At 33.4% G+C, this 18,578-nt stretch overlaps 1 protein-coding gene and 1 long non-coding RNA gene across 3 annotated transcripts in view; one reads left to right on the forward strand and one right to left on the reverse strand.

The window, feature by feature from the left end:
- Positions 1-214: 214 nt before the first annotated feature.
- Positions 215-17,494, reverse strand: LOC143248823 (protein SpAN-like). 2 transcript variants are annotated; one of them, XM_076497612.1, is made up of 6 exons: positions 17,274-17,494; positions 14,863-14,945; positions 9,975-10,226; positions 5,142-5,291; positions 1,673-1,860; positions 215-735 (listed from the first exon to the last, which is right to left on the reverse strand). In XM_076497612.1, exons 2-6 carry the CDS (start codon positions 14,936-14,938, stop codon positions 709-711), a joined length of 693 nt encoding a protein of 230 aa, XP_076353727.1. In that variant the 5' UTR covers positions 14,939-14,945; positions 17,274-17,494; the 3' UTR covers positions 215-708. The 2 variants fall into 2 exon arrangements, with proteins under 2 accessions (XP_076353727.1, XP_076353725.1); XM_076497610.1 differs by having other exon boundaries at positions 1,669-1,860.
- LOC143248824 (uncharacterized) overlaps positions 4,395-18,578 on the forward strand; it is a 28,028-nt gene continuing 13,844 nt past the window's right edge. The window contains exons 1-2 of the long non-coding RNA XR_013027211.1: positions 4,395-4,529; positions 14,079-14,178. This is a non-coding gene — a long non-coding RNA (uncharacterized LOC143248824). The remainder of the gene's footprint in view (positions 4,530-14,078; positions 14,179-18,578) is intronic.

Consider the following 18,578-nt stretch of genomic DNA (forward strand, 5'->3'; position numbering starts at 1 on the left):
TTTAATTTACATACAAATTTATGTAGATGTGTGTTAATATAATAGTTACGATATATTACACTTCTATTAGCCTACTCGTGATACTTTTTAAGTTATAAGCAAACAACCACTCGGGACGCAGTGGTACGAACACTTTCTGTCGTAACTGTGCGTTAATTGCATCAAGAGAGATCCACTTCAGAAGAAACCTAAACAACATTTTTTTAGACAAACGTTTGGACAAAGACGTTTATTGTGTTTCATATTTCTTGCTACATTTTGAGGTAAAGCCCAGTTTCAACGTGCTCATCCATGGTTATAATGGTGAGGCGTTAAAAATAATACTCAGGAGTAGTTTAGTACAATGTTCATATTGGTCTCATATTTTATATTAAATTGTTATATGTGTTTGTTAGTTAGAATGTTGCTCGGTAATTACTGCACAATATCAAAATTATTTTTAACGCACGAAGGTAATGTAGAAGATATTTCACGAACAGATCAATATGTTACACTGAATACTTTTTAAATACTCCAGTGTATATTAAAACTACTACATTACTCTAATGTTAAGCGAAAGGAAATAGCACTTTTTCAATAACGTTTTTTTTTTCATTTTGCCCTCTCATGCTTGCTAGACAGCAAAGAATAATTAATGATTTTCAAAACATTTACTGTCAGCTTTAAGTTTCCTACAGGATACTTTTTATTCATTAGCGTCTGGTAAATCTAAGTCTGAACTAATTTCTTCTCTGCCTGAAATTAGAAAGAAAAATAATACAATTAGTTTCATATATATATAGGTGAACAAAACAAGTCATATATACATAAAAGATAATTTTCAAATATTGTTCTTCGACCTAATCACAGCCCTGCAATGACTCAGTCTCTAGGCTTATAACGCTAAATCCGGGTTTCGATATTCGTGGTGGGCACACCACAAATAACCCACTGTGTATAGTAAATATTAATCCAATACAATGTGAGCAGGGTCACGGGTTCAGATCCCCGTCACAGCAAACATGTTCGCTTTTTCAGCCGTGGAGACGTTTTAAAGTCACGGTTAATCCCACTATTTGTTGATAAAAGAGTAGCCCAAAAGTTGGCGATGGGTGGTGATGACTAATTGCCTTCCCTCTAGTCAGTCTAGTGTTACACTGCTAAATTAGGGACGGCTAGTGCAGATAGCCCTCGTGTAGCTTTGCGCGAAATTCATAACAAACCAATACATTGCTAAATTCAATACATAAATAGAGCCTACTTAACAGACACGAGGCTCCTTCCAGTTATACGTCAATAACTGAAAGTCACCAAAGAAGAAAATTAGCAAATAAATAGATTAAAAAGCGAAACTGTTAGCGCTTTCATAAAATAAAATCTTCTTTAGAAGGGTTGGCTTGCAAGTTACCAATTCGTGACAACGAGAAACCCACTTGAAGTAAAAATGTATTCTCAAGACGCTGGTATGGCTGTTAAAACTTTAAATAAAATAAAAAGACGACCTAAGAAGGTCGAAACGTTGTTCTCCACTTTATTTAATTAAGATTTTAATACTCGTACAAGCCGTCTTTAGAATACGTGCATGATTAAGGAAAGGTTCGGATTGTCGTGTCTTTTTTCATCTTTTATTTGCCTCCTTTCGTGACGCTATTTGCTTTTAAATAAAGGATATGTAAGTATCTGACTTACCTACACAGTTCACCTTATCTTTATCTTCACAGCCGGCATATCGTTGATTTTCAACCACTTCTTCATGAAACAGCGTTCCTGGGGGGCATTCTTTAAGTACGACCAAGTGTTTTGTGCATTCATAATATAATCTACAAAGCTTCTCGTGTGGGAACAACGCATTTTTGAAAGGACATATAAACTTCACTGGTCCTATAATAATAATCAGACAAAACATAAACGTGATTACGTCTGTGAGAAAAAATCCCTCACATATTTATATTTAGTTTATTAGCTATGTACAACCAAGTGTGCAGGTAGTATTTGCATACGGTTACGATGACATTAAGAAACTCTAATTAAACACGGATATTAAAGAGTTAAATTATCCGTGATGAAGAGAAACCCACTTGAAGTAAAAAATGTATTACTGAGACGGCTGGTATGGGTATTAATGGGTATGGGTTAAAAACAGTCTCTGTTAATCTGAAGATGATCTAAAAAGGTCGAAACTTGTTCTTGCATTTTATTTTAATTAAAGTTTTTAACACCCATACCAGCCGTCTTTGTAATACAGACTTAAATTACGTCCAAGAGAAATGCTGTACATTATCTGAAAGACATATCTACCGGAAACTGCTATTATTTTAAGAGACCTGTTGTTTTAAACCTTAAGAGACTAACTTGAATCAATGATGTAATTGTTAATCCTTCAGATGACTCTAGTAATACAAGTAAAACGTAAGGAAGTAGTGTATAGAAAGAGATGTAATTGTTAATCCTTCAGATGACTCTAGTAATACAAGTAAAACGTAAGGAAGTAGTGTATAGAAAGAGATGTAATTGTTAATCCTTCAGATGACTCTAGTAATACAAGTAAAACGTAAGGAAGTAGTGTATAGAAAGAGATGTAATTGTTAATCCTCCAGATGACTCTAGTAATACAAGTAAAACGTAAGGAAGTAGTGTATAGAAAGAGATGTAACTGTTAATCCTTCAGATGACTCTAGTAATACAAGTAAAACGTAAGGAAGTAGTGTATAGAAAGAGATGTAATTGTTAATCCTTCAGATGACTCCAGTAATACAAGTAAAACGTAAGGAAGTAGTGTATAGAAAGAGATGTAATTGCAGTTAAAAGTGCTACGTATATTTCACACGGGTCGCTAAGGCTTGGTATTATCGATAGTGTGTAACCGCCTTTGAAAATAGCTTAAACAACCAACAGTTATTTTATCTTTAAAAACTGGATTCCAACACCTCAACGCGCATGAGTTATTCAGTTTGTTTGTCGTCGTTGGATACGAGGCCATGTGGGATCAACCGTTCCTTGCCCTTCTGAACACTCAAAGTAACACTTATCTGTATATTGTATTTATAGTAAAACAACTAAGGTTATTTGCCGCCGTCCCTAGTTTTGAACTTACTACACTAATAATTTAAAATAATCGCGAGTTGTTTTTTCTTAAACTAACAATCGAGTTTTGATACTCGCAGTTAGCGGAGCTCGAGCACAGATAGCCCTTCTGTAGGTTTGTGCATACCAAAAAACAAATAAAACCCTAATTTTGAATTACAGAACAAAGGGCAGGTAATATAAGGGTCGCGGTTTCGAATCCCTGTCGCATCAAACATGCTTGCGCCTTTTAGCTGTGAGGGCGTTATAATGTTACGATCAATCCCACTATTCGTTGGTAAAAGAGTCGTCCAAGAGTTGGCTACTGCTAAATTAAGGCCAGCTGGCGCAGATAATCCTCGTGTGTCTTTGCGCGAGAATTCAAAACAAACTGTTCAAAGTCTTAACATAAGAAATACAACCATCAGTATAAAGCCTCTGAATTTAAAGTTTATAAAAGTTGTTTTGCTTTTAATAACGAATTTTCAATAATTGAGTTACGAATATTTCAAAAATAATAAATATTTACTTCTTCTATCACGTAATAATTTATTTATTTTTTTACAAATTGGAAAAAAAACACTTTTTCTAAAAACAAATTATCATTTCGTTAGCCACAATGAACATTGTTTATAATTGTGTTTGTTAACAAAATACAAACAAACTGAAGAAAATGGAAGAACATTTGATTTCAAACAAATATGCATCCTCATTCATCCTGAGTTGTTCTGTATGAAATTATGTGTTTTAGTCTTAACACTATGTATTGTGGTTTTTATTTTATGACGTTTTGTGAAAAATCTTCACCTGATGGAGGAAAATAAAGGTATCTGACTGAAAAACGATTCTATTAGTGTCTTACGATATACAGAGTAAGTGTTCGCACATGTTTCGGTTAACAACTAAGAAGAAGGTCACAAGTGTTTGGAAGTGGAATATATTTTCTTTTTTCAATGAAACAACGTTACAGAGCCTTGCAAAAAATATAATTTATACATGTCAAAGCACATAACTGAAAATACAGATGAAAGAAAGCTAAATTATCTGAAAGTAATCTAATATTATATGAAAATCTAAGTATAGTAGAAAGTGGAAGGTCAGGTCTTTGATGTAAGTTCAATGAAATATTAAATCATTGCATAGTGATTGCTACAGTCATGTATTACACACCGTTATTTCACATAGCAACATGTATTGCCCAAGATGTCTTAAAATTACGTTTATCGTTACACTTAGAAGAACGTTTGTAACGGTTTGTAGATACATAGTTAATAGGAGTACACGGGTACCTGGGTAGAATTATCTCGAACATACTGCTTCCCAGTGGTTCAGTGGTAAGTCTAGGGCTTAAATCGCTAAATATCTGGTTTTGATACCTGGGGTGAGCAGAACACAATTAACCATTTATGTAACTTTCCTCTTAATATCATCCAAACCAATCGAAGAAAGAAGTTTCTGACTAAAAATTACGTTGCTGTAGCAATTAAGTGAGTAACTTGTGAGTAAGTAATTTTGTTTGTAATAAAAGGATTAAATATACACGTCGACTAAATAAAACCATCTCTGTATTGTCTGTTACCGTTTAAAGTTGTTTGAATAATATGTAGGTTGTAAATAGTTCCATGCTGTGTTTTGATATTATCGTTTAGCAGTATAATTTAGAGACCCGGCATGGCCAGGTGGTTAAGTCACTCGACTTGTAATCCGAGGGTCGCGGGGTCGAATCCCTGTCGCACCAAACATGCTCGCCCTTTCAGCCGTGGGGGCGTTATAATGTGACGGTCAACCCCACTATTCGTTGGTAAAAGAGTAGCCCAAGAGTTGGCGGTAAGTAGTGATGATAACTAGCTGCCTTCCCTCTAGTTTTGTACTGCAAAATTATGGATGGCTTGGAGTACGTTACCTTACGTGTTTATACCTTCCTAAGAACAACTTATTTAAAACAGAAAGCTATCTGAATATATTAAAGTAACGTCTGTCAGACTAGAAATTACGTTAATCTAGTATCAGCTCATAGTATCGACAATTGCTTCGAGTACATCCGAAGCTCGAAAATATTTATATATAATGGTTTTCTGCAAAGACAGGAAAAACGTTACCAAATGTCGAAGGTTTCCATGTAGTTCTTATTACAGTTTCTTCGCATTCTACGAGATTGTGTTCAATCACGAATCCACGTCGGGTAATTGCGTCATCAGTGACAAAGTGAATGGAGAGATAGTCTTTTCCGGATTCAAAACGCAGCCGTACTAAAAAAATAAATCGTCAAAGAAATTATATATTTCTAATTACGTGAGACTTTTACTCTGTTTGTAAGTTTAATTAAGTCCTGGATAAGTTATTTAGCTACTAAAACACTTAGAAGTTAGCAAGAAAAATGTAATCCCTAATTGTAAGGTGGTTCTGCTTCAGGTAACCAAGGTTGTTAATACACAAATAATTCCTCAATGTAGTTCATATTTAGAGATCACTGCATTTCCCAGTTTCTTGTTTCGTACGTCAATGCCACTGCCCAGCATTTCTACCTTCAATATGATTACTTTTTTAACCAACATTTTACTATGTTAATACTTTAGTTAAAGTTACAGGAACAAAAAACAGGATTTCTGAAAGGAGGGAGAAAGTCCAACCAAAGTTGCAATGGGTCATGAGTTTCTTATAATAGTATGTTAATTAGTAACATAAATATTTATTATTATTATGGAAATTAATAATCATAAGAGATACACAGTTCAAAGTTTCATTAATAGCTTAAAATAATTACTGCTAATTTTACAGCTTCACAAAAAATAGAAAAGTCTCTCTGATAGTTTATTTTTATTGCTTGGAAAGGGGGGATACTTACCCTTTTATCTTGCTTTGTAGTGACGCTACCATTACAACTTTTTTGTTGTTGTTTTTACACAGAATACATTTGAATAAAATACACAAAATAAAAAAAAACGTACATAATCTATTAGGAAGTACCAAACTAGTGTAATGGGTGGAAAGTCTTGGGATAAAACATTCAGGTCATAAATTCACACCTTGAGATATTTAGAACATTATAACCAAAACACAAAAAAATATCTCCCACAAAAAGGAATAGATACTTATTTTATACACTACAGTAGAGGTTCTTTTGTTGCATTTTAATGTGTGTTGAGCTTCCAGAAACCTAAAGCTATGTATGTTAACCACTACATTAACTTAACTTATTAAGTTATACAACAGCTAGTCTGAAGCAGTGAACAGGTTGTGCTTCACTTGCCAGAAACCTCGAACTATGCACACTAACAACTATAGTAGTTGAACATATTACGTTATATAATAGTTATTGTAAAGCAGTCAAATAGGTCTGAATTACAAATTACAAGTTAGTGGGCAGTTTTTCTCATGTCAAATGGAAATTCCAACAGAAAAATGATATCGCATCTGGTTGATTCTGTAGAGTTCTTTTACTGTTAATACATATAACAATTTTTACAATCCAAAAGAGAATCGCCAGACAATACAAAATGGATTAATAAATATACATTCACATGTAACATTTATATTTATATGAGAAAAAACATAGTTTTAGGAGAAGCTTGAGCATGTATTTGTTGAGTAAATTTAAAGCAATCATAGTAAAGTCTTACTCATTTTGGAACTGATAGAATAAAAATGTTTTTATACGTATATTCAGAGGTTGTCAGCAATCTTCGTTAATTGACTCAGTTTAAATGGCATCATATCAGTATGTGGATCTAGGTGTAATTACTGAGAATATAATATCAAAATAAGTTATCACAATGTTTGAGGTTTGGAATCGTTTTGTAAGCTGGTTAATTTGTTTCTTTTGTTTTTCATTACTAACAAAACTCTCTGTACTACAAGAATGCTTAAACTAAGTAGCAGTCTTTTTTGAACGATTTTATAATATTACGTGAACGAAAGCAACATTTATTTCTGATCTAAGAATCATTACTTTTAAACTTGCTAGTTGGATAAAATACTTTTTTTAAACATCAACATTAAACACAACTCAAACGCATGAATTAACCAGATGTTTCGCATGGAACACTTGCAAAGTGGAAGACAGTGGTAAATACATCCAGTTTATTTAACACATGAATGATATCCAGAGGAGTTCAGAAGAGTCATGGTGGGTTTTTAGCTATAACGAATTTTTGGTTGTGTCATATCGATCGAACTTTGAAAGCACAAACACTTAATATTTACGGCTCATGGCCAACTATGATACGTTGTGATAAATTAATATAAGCTCACTTACATAAAGGTCAGTTCTATAAATCATGTATATTTTTACGTCTCATATTTCACTAAGGCGTTGAGGTTAGAAATTACAAAATGTTTGATAAGAAAGTTAGTCAGATTGGTTCTTTATGTATTTGTAAAGATGATAAATAGTTTTTTTTTTCTTTAGGGTCACTCAATATGTATAGTGAATTAAATATACCAGTCTTTTTTTCAGCATCAAAGAAATGAGTATTAGTCGAACTAACTGATGAGAAACCATTACACCTATAGTAGATACCAGAATCAAAAACTCACTGAAATGCATTACTCATAAATAATCGTTATTCATTATCCCACGTTTACCAGAATCATTCAGTCTGATCAATAATTCAGATAAAAACATAAATCAAAAGTAAGTGAGCAAAGTATGCCACCTTTCATTCGTAATATCATAGTTTATAACGTTATGATCAGATGGTTATACTTGCTTAGTAAAACATTATGTATTAAAGCACATAAACTTGCAAATACAGAGATATACTTTTGTCAAAAACAACAAACGTTTTCAAAAAAAACAAAACCTTTATAGAAGAATTTAAAAAATAATATGAGGCATAATCATTACCAAGTGTCCCTATCACTGACACAGTGAAATGTTAGCGAGCTCGCAACGCTAGAAACTGGGTTTCGATATCCGTGGTGGATAGAGTACAAATAACCCACTGTGTAGCTTTGTGCTTAATTCTAAACAAACAAACAAACCCCTGATGGGCAGAGCACAGATACTTCATTTTGTAGCTTTGTGTTTAACTTCAAGCAGACAAACATTACCAAAAGTTATTACTAGCATCTTTTTTTAATAAAACTTGTTTTTTTTTTCTGTCCTGAAAATATGCGCGCACTTTATTATCTAAATGCGCACTTCATTTCATCAATACACTGCTAAATTAAGGACGGCTAGCGCAGATAGCCCTTATGTAGCTTTGCTCGAAATTCAAAAACAGAAAAAAACATTTCAACAAAAGTAAACATAGGATGGGATGTAAATATGGTTTGTTCAACATTTCACACAATAACGTATTTAAAACTTATCAAAGTTTTTGAAAAGCTCTAACGTCTCATGGATTTGAAATATTGTTTCACATACGAATTAAAAGATGGCATGTTTACAGTATTAAGCCACCTCAATTTTCGTTTCAAATGAACACGTTAACACCATCTATGAATTAAATTATAACCTAAAATTCTGAATAAAACTGAAAATAGTGCGAGAAAGAAACATAGATTAACAAAATAAATAAGAATTAGATGACTAGCATGACAAAATAAAGAAAGGTTAGCAAAAATTAAGATAAATAAAACAGAGGGAAAACAAATGATACGGTCAAATGTAGCTCCTGAAGAAACAAATCTAAGACAAAATGATGCTGAAAGACATGAAAAAGTGATTTGGCCTCCCTGTGCGTTGAACTAGTACATAAGCTGGTCTATACATATTGCACTTATTCAATATGTCTGTAACTCGTCTGTTACCCTCCAAGCCAGATAAACCAGACGATAAAGCTAATAAAGAAACAGTACAAGAACAAGCTGATGCGTTAAAGACATGCAAACGTGTTCTAGCTTTCCTGTGTCTTCCGTGTGCGTTGAACGAGTACATTAGCTAGTCTATCCAAATTGCACTTATTCCACGTGTCTTCAACTCATCTGTTGCCCTACAAATCAGAAAAACTAAACTATAAGGTAACATAACAAGTAACAACACACATTGGTTTGTTTGTTTGTTTTTTGCACTCTCTCCTGATAAACCTATCTCCTATTTATTTACCCATTCTTGCCTGATCTAAAACCATGAGTTTTCTTATAGCTAAAAGCCACATTGAATTGTCTACTATTTTCACCGAGGGAAATCAAGTCCCTGATTAGTGTATTGTAAATCCGAATACTTGTTGCTGTCCCAATGGGTAGCCCGGCATGGCTGGGTGAGTTAAGGCGTTCGACTCCTAATTTGAAGGGCGCGGGTTCGAATCCCTGCCGCACCAAACATGCTCGCCCTTTCAGCCGTGGGTACGTTTAATGTTACGACCAATCCCACTATTCGTTGGTAAAAGAGTTGGTGGTGGGTGGTGATGAATAGCTGCCTTTCCTCTAGTTTTACACTGCAAAATTAGGGACGGCTAGCGTAGATAGCCCTCGAGTAGCTTTTCGCGAAATTAAAAAAAACCAACAAAACAAACAAACCCAACGATTAACGATCAAGAAACAAACAGCTAGCACATGTTTATAAATAAGAAATACAAAGCATTCGTTCATGAATAAAAGGCAGCATTACAAACTAAAAGACGTAGTACTTCTAAACACTTATTTTTTATTTCGAGCTTCTATTTTACATTCCAGTAAACGCTAGTTTTCTAACAAAAAATATATAGAATAAGCATAAGCTAGTTTCAAAATGTAAAATTAAATAACAACAATAAGAAGTAATTTTGAGTAAAAAACAGGAGGCTGGTTTCTCAGAGGTAATGCTAAAATGCAACCAATACAGCGCTATGACATAACGAACGAATAAGTCTGTAATCGCCAGAGACAAAAAAAAACATCACGCCAAAAATAATAATAATATCGCACTACCTCAACATATTCCAATTGTGCAGTTTCTGCATATCATATGAGTTTACAATAAAACAAATATGAACGAACACTGAAGTTACCTGTATATCCTTTTTCTAAACTGCCACAAAGGCGGCCCTCGCCAACTAGTAGATAGTCTTTGGTACACCTGTCACTTGGTTGAACTGAAAAATCTATAATTTTCAGATCCAACCAACAGGTGTCTCTGTTATACCTGTAGAAAGTGTATGTACAAGACAGGTTGTTACGGTAGTTAAACGGATAGCTCTTAGTAGATAAAACACCTTTTCTTTCAAGCACTACTTGATTGCAGCTTTGTGCTGTCACTTCACCTGTTTCAAAATAAACATAATATACACAAGTTGGACAATATACTGTATTGTATCTTTTAATAGTTTGTTGTTTTTTCACTATGTATATTTTTATAACGATCAGTAAAGTAATGAATGTTAAAGACTACGTTTTGGAACTTGAAAAATTATTAGCAGACTTTAAATCTTTAGTTCAGTCTCTTATACTAGAAATATATCCAATATCCAAAATTATTTTCTTTGGTAACAAGCTGTTGTAACGTTTTTTATTGTACGGTGAGTTTTTTAGATTATTTTGTAAAAAGAACGAGTCAAAGTCCAGTCTACTTAATGATAGTGACAATATTTTATTTCATGAACTTCAAGTAGTACAAATTAAAGTTACTAATCTTCACTGATAGGCCTAAGCTCACAGTGGGCGTTAATATAACAATTTCATTTGCTTGCTAACATCTCTCGTACTATTACTATTAATATTCACAAAACTGAATGTTACATGAGTGACAAAAAACTGTAATATTTTTTTGTAATTGTAGAAATACTCTCATATTCTAATAGAAGCAAAAATTAACTTATATTTCCACGAGAGCATTATTCGTCAATATTATTGTATCCATTTTTATTATTAACTAAACTTGTGTTAGGAAAACACTTTGATTTTTCTGCTATGAAAGTTTGTAAATCTGTATAAAAAATTCTTATCTGGAGCCAATAAAAAAAAACTAAACAGTTGGCTGTCCAATAAATTAAGGTACACAATAACTATCAGATGAGTTAAAGAATGTAACACAATTCGTTTTTCACTTATTAATCGACTCAGTTTTAGATAAATGTATACGTGAACGATTTAGATGTTGTTTTGGGTTTATAGATTACCTGTGTTACCTAACTTTTGTACATCTAACATAAATATCTGGAAACAATTAATTTTAACAGGGTTCTTTCATTATGATGATAAAAATTTGTTTAGGCTTAGCAGTGTGAGCTAGAGTGTTGAAAAATGTTTATGCTTGCATTTTCAGAGAGTTTAGTAAGTTAAAAAAATCTGTAGTTGATGCATTCGGTACTTGGTGAAACTCCATAATTGCAGAATTGAAGGGGAAAAACAAAGACAATTGTGAATTTTTATAAAACGTAATTTTTATTTGTTGTTTCTCAATTCTGTCGTAAAAAGTTTCCTTTTGTATAACTATGCTTCACTGAGTATCTTATCAAAAAAAAAAGAAAGAGAGAAATGTGAAGCATACACAACCTGAGCTTTCTTCAGTGGTATAAGAATAAATCAAGCATGCATTTAGTTTATCTTTTCAACGATAGGCGGTTACGAGCGTAACTTTGGTTTGTTTGTTTTCTTATAGCAAAGCCACGTCGGGTTATCTGCTGAGAGGCCCGGCATGGCCAGGCGCGTTAAGACGTGCGACTCGTAATCCGAGGGTCGCGGGTTCACATCCCCATCGCGCCAAACATGCTCGCCCTTTCAGCCGTGGGAGCGTTATAATGTTACGATGAATCCCACTATTCGTTCGTAAAAGAGTAGCCCAAGAGTTGGCGGTGGGTGGTGATGACTAGCTGCCTTCCCTCTAGTCGTACACTGCAAAATTAAGGACGGCTAGCACAGATAGCCCTCGAGTAACTTTGTGCGAAATTCAAAAACAAACAAACTATCTGCTGAGTTCGCCGAGGAACGTAACTTTGGTGTGAGCATGAAAAAAGTAGAGATCAATGGATTTTTAACATGTATAGCTTCTCTTACATGAGTAGATGACTTTGTGAAAATAATATATAGGCAAATGATAAATCAGTGGACATCAAAATGATGAAATTTCAATTAATTTGATTCACCATTCAGATTATTTGCGTATTCAACCAAGGAATGGGTATCCATTGGATTGAAAAAAAAACTTTATCATGAAAGAGTGATATCTAATAACGTGTACTGGTCGAAAAAGTTGTCTAGTATGGCTTGGCAAGCTGCCCAACAGAAATGAAAAATTCCATGTTTACTGCGATGAAATATTTTATTTGTTAATATCATTAACTTTATAATATTTATATCGATGCTGTGTATCAGTAAGTATGATAATATTTTGACACTGAAGTCGTTTTTCTGAGTAAGTATTGTGTTGGGTATATGATCCTAGCAACCCTTATCTGAGCTATTTCCCATAGGTTAATACCATTTCTTATATACAGGGTATTCTAAATGAGGCCAAATTGATGATCTGTATAGAAAGATAATTGGTTCTTTTGGCTTGTTAACATCTGTCATTAAATACACTCTAAAATTTTATTATCTTTACTGCTACTGCAGAGGATTCCGTAATTTATCCACTTCTGTGCTAAGTTCCTTTTCTCACTGATGCCTAAAAAGAGAGTTCGATTCCAATTTATGATAACCTACATGTGTTATTGTGCTTTTCTAATTAAAGGTAATTTTCCAAATACTTGTTCATAAATACAGATCCAAGCCATCCTTTGATATTGTAACATTATCAGAACAACTAGAAATATACAAGAATTTAATGTCATCAGCAAACATTACCAACTTATTAATTATATCAATACTATTAATGCAACTAAGAAAAATAAGGAAAAGGGGTCCATAAGACTGTGCTCTAGTAATAACAGCCTTTTGCTTCCTCCTATTCAACCACACTACAATCAAATTATTATTTTCACTCCAATCCTTAACGATGTAATTTGTTTAGCTCGTACTCTTTTGTGAGGTGCCTCATCAAAATCATTTTAATGCATCAAGTCCACAAATATCCTATCGTCCAGTAACATCCTCGAAAAAGATAACAGATTAGTAAGGTACCATTTCCTTCCGGTGAATCCATGTTTGCTTTTACTGAATGGTTAATAAAGCATTTTTATCAGGTCTTTTAGAGTTTTTCTCACTACGTAAGTAACACTAATTGTTCTATAATTTCCAGGGCAACTGTTATTGCTCCGGAGTAAAAAGAGAGAGAAAATTAGTAACTCTCTTATCCTCAGGCACATACTGACCTACCAGAAATAAGAGAGAGAAGATTGCATATCTGATCTTTACCCCCCTTTAAAATAACAAGGAAAACCTTGTCTGGTCATGGTGATTTATTTCTTTTAATCTTTCAGTCTTTCTGCTTATCACCCCCGGTTATTAAATATGCCCCATATAATTCCCAGTGTTAAAAGTATTCCTAATATGTTTCCAGTGGTAGAGCATTAAGTTTCCGGACATACAACTTTTAAATCAATCCTGGGTTCGGTTTCCCGCGATGGACACAGCAGAAAGCTCGATGTGGCTTTACATTAAAACAAATAACCAGCAGTTATTTCAGATGTGTTGTAACGACTAAAAGAAACTATTAACTTTTATGTCCAATAATTAAATCATATTTTTATATTTGTTTGCTTTTATAAACGTTTGTGAATGTATTTTGTGTGTAGTTAGTGACGTTTGTGTTACATGGATGTATAAAAAATTCGTAACCTTTCACAGTGGACTCTAGGCAGGACTTCCACGTGGGTCTGTAAATATGCAAACGCTATCCTACAATGCTCAATTCACTACCAGTACTTGTTTACTATGTATATTACAGCACGTTGTCCAGCATTAATACAGCGGATTTTTATTAGATTGTCATTTCAACAATATCGAGAATAACATACAACACCCGATCGCGAATAGAATTAATTATCGCCCACGGGTTAGAGTAAACAATGGGTCTCTTGGTGGGTCTTAGAGGTTGCTATTTCGCCTTGGTCTAAAGTCACCACTTACTTTGCACTAAACCTCTAACTGAGACAAAAATTAATTACTAAAACGATTGTTCTCTATGGCTTATACTTTCTTGACCTTATCCTTATGTCATGCTCTTCTAATTTAAGGTTAAACTCTGTCATTTCAATGGGAGGATCAGACACTTGTACGAGTTCGCATGAGTTGGAAGTTTATCGTCCTTGAATATGAATGTTTTCCAGAAAACAGGTGAGCTTTTAAAAATTATCTCGATTTAGTGTAAAGTTTAGGCACAGCATGAAAATAATGATATTCATCAACGGAGAAAATATAAAAGACTAGTTTAGAAGATAAAATTTTAACTTAGAACCGTTCTTAATTTAACCAAGGCGCAATAAATTAGTGTGAGTAGTTTAATGTTTTCATTCTATTTCCCTGTATTTTATTTTATGATTAAATATTATAATTTTAGTTAAAATCAATCAAACTTGAATCATTTAAAAGCGGTAATCCAGAATCGGCGTTGTTATAAAGCTGAGCAGGTTTAATAAAAATGAAATATTTACAGAATATATATACAAGTTGATTGAAAAACATGTAGATACAAACTTAATTTAAGCATTAGATAAATGTACTACTTCTGCTTTATGAGAAATGATTAACCAAATATTTAATTTTCTTCATTTGTGTAGCTTGCACTTCATTAAATTATACTGGATCTATGATTGTTTTATAACTTTAAAGTTTCAATTTTTATACTTATTTCAAGTCACTGTAAAAAAAATCGAAATGCTGTTAAAGCCTTGAACTTCTTATTGTTCGATATTCAAAGTTAATTTTAAAAAACTGTGTTGAAAAACTGGCCAGTTTTGAAAAATGATTACAATGTTTTGTTTATAAATATTTCTAGATATAATAAAATTGATACCTTACCTACAAAACATAACACCGAAAGAATTGTTCCAGCCGAAGAAAGTATTGTTGCCACTCGGAAACGTTTGTCCCACATCTTGTCTCTGAGTTAACATTTAAATCAAAATAAACATGTCATCAACATGAAATTTTTATACAAATATTTTCTACAATCAAATTAAATTAATGTTTATTACAAAAAAAAATCATTTTCTAGTTACACGATTACCACTCGTTTTAACAAACGTTTAGGCCTATGAAGGTTCGAATTGTAAAGATATGTATTAAGCTTATTAGGCTTAACATTTCCAGGAGTCATCTTCTGCTCAAGCATATATAACGGGAACTATCACATTATACCAGTAGAGTAAGAGACTTCTGAGAGACTTTTAGAACATTTTCTGCTGGATTATGATTAAAGAAGATGGTTCTGTATATGTGACAGAGACCACACCTACATAACGTTTTGTAATATTTTAAATGTTTATTAAAGCTAAAGTTCGCCAAGGTTTTATAACTCCTGTTAATGAATAGCTTTTGTTACGTTTTTTCTTGTTTGATGGCACTTGCTTGAAAATTCTTTATTGATAGTTTTGTTTTGTTTTCGTAAACCGGGAGTGAGTGAGTCTAGGTGTATTTACGATGTCTTTCTCTCTATATTACGGCTGTTGATATTGCGGTACGAGAAAATATGGATATTACTGAATGAAAGTCACAGCCTAAATACAAAAGGTGCCCCCACCCCGTGTAAAAATTAGCTGAATCTCCTACATTTATTTTCATATAATTGTAGTTACGATCCAGGACTATCCTTTTGGCTCGTTCTCCTTGGGAATATGTTACAGGACATATCTATGTTACTGTATGAGGTTCATGGTTTCTACCTCGTGCACAAGTACAGTCAGTGATACCTTCTAAACCATGTCCATGTAAGTAATTTATTAGTATTCACAACGTAGTCATCATTATCTCTTCATTTGGTTTGTTTTCAAGTTTTTCATACTGTGGACAATTTCACTGATAACACACACTTTCACTAATTTAATTAACTTGGTATGTATGTACATAAATACCCTTTTTAATACACACACACACATAATTTATTAAGCTAGTGATGATATTACCTGTTAACGATAGGTGGTTTCAAACATACTGTTGGAATGAACGTGCTCTATAATCACTATGAGAAATAAACCTACACAGTGGATAAGTCAAGTGAAGAAAAAGGGTCATGATCACTATTCAGTTCTTCACATTATGTAATAAATGTCGTATTTCTACGCCCCCGTGTTGGACAGAGCACAGATAGTCCCTTGTGCTTAACAATAACAACAGTATTATAAAAATACTTTTCACTGCGATACAAGTACGATTCACCTTATATCTTTTTTGATCAACTTGTGTTCAGGGTTACAGATGAGGAGTGGAATTCTTCGTAACTAGTATAACCCAACAGCACACGTTGATAAAAGTGTAGATTGAACTTGACCCTCTTTGAACTTAAGACTTCGAGATTAAACAATTTTCAGAATACTAAGTTTGTTTAGAAGATAGATTGTTTTTATACTCATGATAGATGTTAACCGGGTAGAGATGCACATAATTATTTCAATCAGGTATGCGATCGTGGTCCAACTCACGTAATAGCTCGTATTTATTGGCATTTTTCTGGAAATAATTAAACGTGTTACATAAAAATCTGTCAGGCAGTGTTTTACTATTTGCATATTTACATAAAAACTCTGATGATGTTGTTCTGGGGACTCTGAATACTGCTGTGAGCAATATATTTTATACTGTTTATAATTTAATTAATGAGGTAACTGTATCATTCCACAGTTGGATGTATGTATACAAATTAAGTAACATTTGTTTACATACCACCGCCACCACCATACCTCCACTACACGCCAGTAATGCTTGGAATTAACATCTGCAAAATCCACATACATATACACACAGATGTATATATATATTTGATATTTTGAATCCATCCATTCAATGGATCTTCATTGATATTTTAACCAATTTTAAACGGAATACTTATCATCTGTAACAAATAGGTGGACGAAATAGCAGTGAAAGGGTTTACTTACTTTATATAAATAATATTTTAAGCCTAGAAAAAGTTATCAATAGATAAATATTCTCTTTCACACTTTCCATTTAAATCTTAACTGTAAAATGGTCAGTTAGATACAACATGGCTCAGCAGTTAATTAGTGAGCTCACAGTTCTAAAAATCAGGTTTCGATACTTGCGGTGAGCATGGCACAAATATCCCATTGTCTAGCTTAATGTCTAAAAACAAAGCAAACAAATATAATATAAAAAAGGCATGTTGAAAAAAAAAGTGTTTGAAAGCTCTTAGCAAGGACAATAACAAAGAACACTGAAAGGTGAAAGAAACATTCAAAATAAATGAGGTTTACCTTTAAAATTCCAAAATGTTGAATCGAGAGAAAAAAGTCGTTTTATGTAGAGAATAAAACAGTTACAAATTTCTTAATAATAATAATTATAATTACTGAAAATTACCAAAAACATTCAAAATAAGTTGGTTTCTACTTCAAAACAAATTATAAATGTTGAATTAAGAGAAATGAACGTCGTTTTATGTAGAGGACCAGAAGTCACACACAGGAAGCTTATACACTTCCTCTCGTCAGTTTATCAGAACTAATGAGGTGAGGTCACAAAATTTTACCGGTGTTTACCATATTCTGTGAGAATTTTATGTTTTTCACATGGTTTCGATATTGTTTCGTTCAACTTCTCGATACATGGTTATGTGTTTGTTAGTTTAGTATTTACTCAACTTCAAGTTGACTTAACTTTCACAAGTTAAACAGCATGTATGTAAGAACAAAAAACGTCATGCAGGTGTTATCGAAATACATAACTACAACTCAACTGAAATCTTTTAAGTGAAATTGAAAGCGTAGCTAATCTGATGCACACACGTTTTACGAGAGTGCGAAAATACATACGGAATTCTAGAACACTAAGTGATAATTCTTTTTATTTCAATATTGTTTCATGCGTGTGTTTTCATATAACAAGGACACATAAGACTATCTACTGTGCCCACCGAGGGGAATCAAACCCCTAAATTTAGTGCTGTAAATCCGAAGACTGACCGCTATCCCGTAACACCTATGTGTTGAGTAATGTCGTGTCATACACATTACAGAGTAGAAAGCTTCATTCGATATTGTGGTTTCTATTTGTCTCTGTTCTTTCGTACAACGCTGCAAAATGGGTTTTCTGTGCTCTGCCCTTCACGAGTGTCGAAACCCAATTTATAACGTTTCATGCCTTCAAACTTATCGCTGAATCACTGAAGAGAGAGGACATATTGTTTGTTTGTTCATTTTAAAGCAAAACTACATTGGGCTAGCAGCTGTGTCCACAGCGGAGAATTGAATCTCGGATTTTGGTATTTAATTTGTTTGTTTGTTTAGAATTAAGCACAAAGCTACTCAATGGGCTATCTGTGCTCTACCCACCACGGGTATCGAAACCCGGTTTTTAGTATGTAAGTCCGCAGATATACCACTGTGCCAGTGGGGGGCTTGGTATTTAGAGTCTACTAGTTACTCGTCGGTGGACGGAGGGCCATATATTTTGAAATACGATTTGTTTTGTAATTTCGCACAAAACTACTCGAGGGCTATCTGTGCTAGCCGTCCCTAATTTAGCAGTGTAAGACTAGAGGGAAGGCAGCTAGTCATCAC

This window comes from Tachypleus tridentatus, chromosome 4 (assembly GCF_004210375.1).
Source record: "Tachypleus tridentatus isolate NWPU-2018 chromosome 4, ASM421037v1, whole genome shotgun sequence".
Taxonomy (NCBI): Eukaryota; Metazoa; Arthropoda; class Merostomata; order Xiphosura; family Limulidae; genus Tachypleus; species Tachypleus tridentatus.

Excerpts from the sequence above, each read along its gene's own strand:
- LOC143248823 (XM_076497610.1), bottom strand. The coding sequence starts at position 14,938 with ATGTGGGACAAACGTTTCCGAGTGGCAACAATACTTTCTTCGGCTGGA. Across the intron at positions 10,227-14,862 it reads TTCGGTGTTATGTTTTGTAG|GTGAAGTGACAGCACAAAGC; the intron begins GTAAGGTATCAA and ends ATTTTGAAACAG. Across the intron at positions 736-1,668 it reads AGATAAGGTGAACTGTGTAG|GCAGAGAAGAAATTAGTTCA; the intron begins GTAAGTCAGATA and ends TTCTAATTTCAG.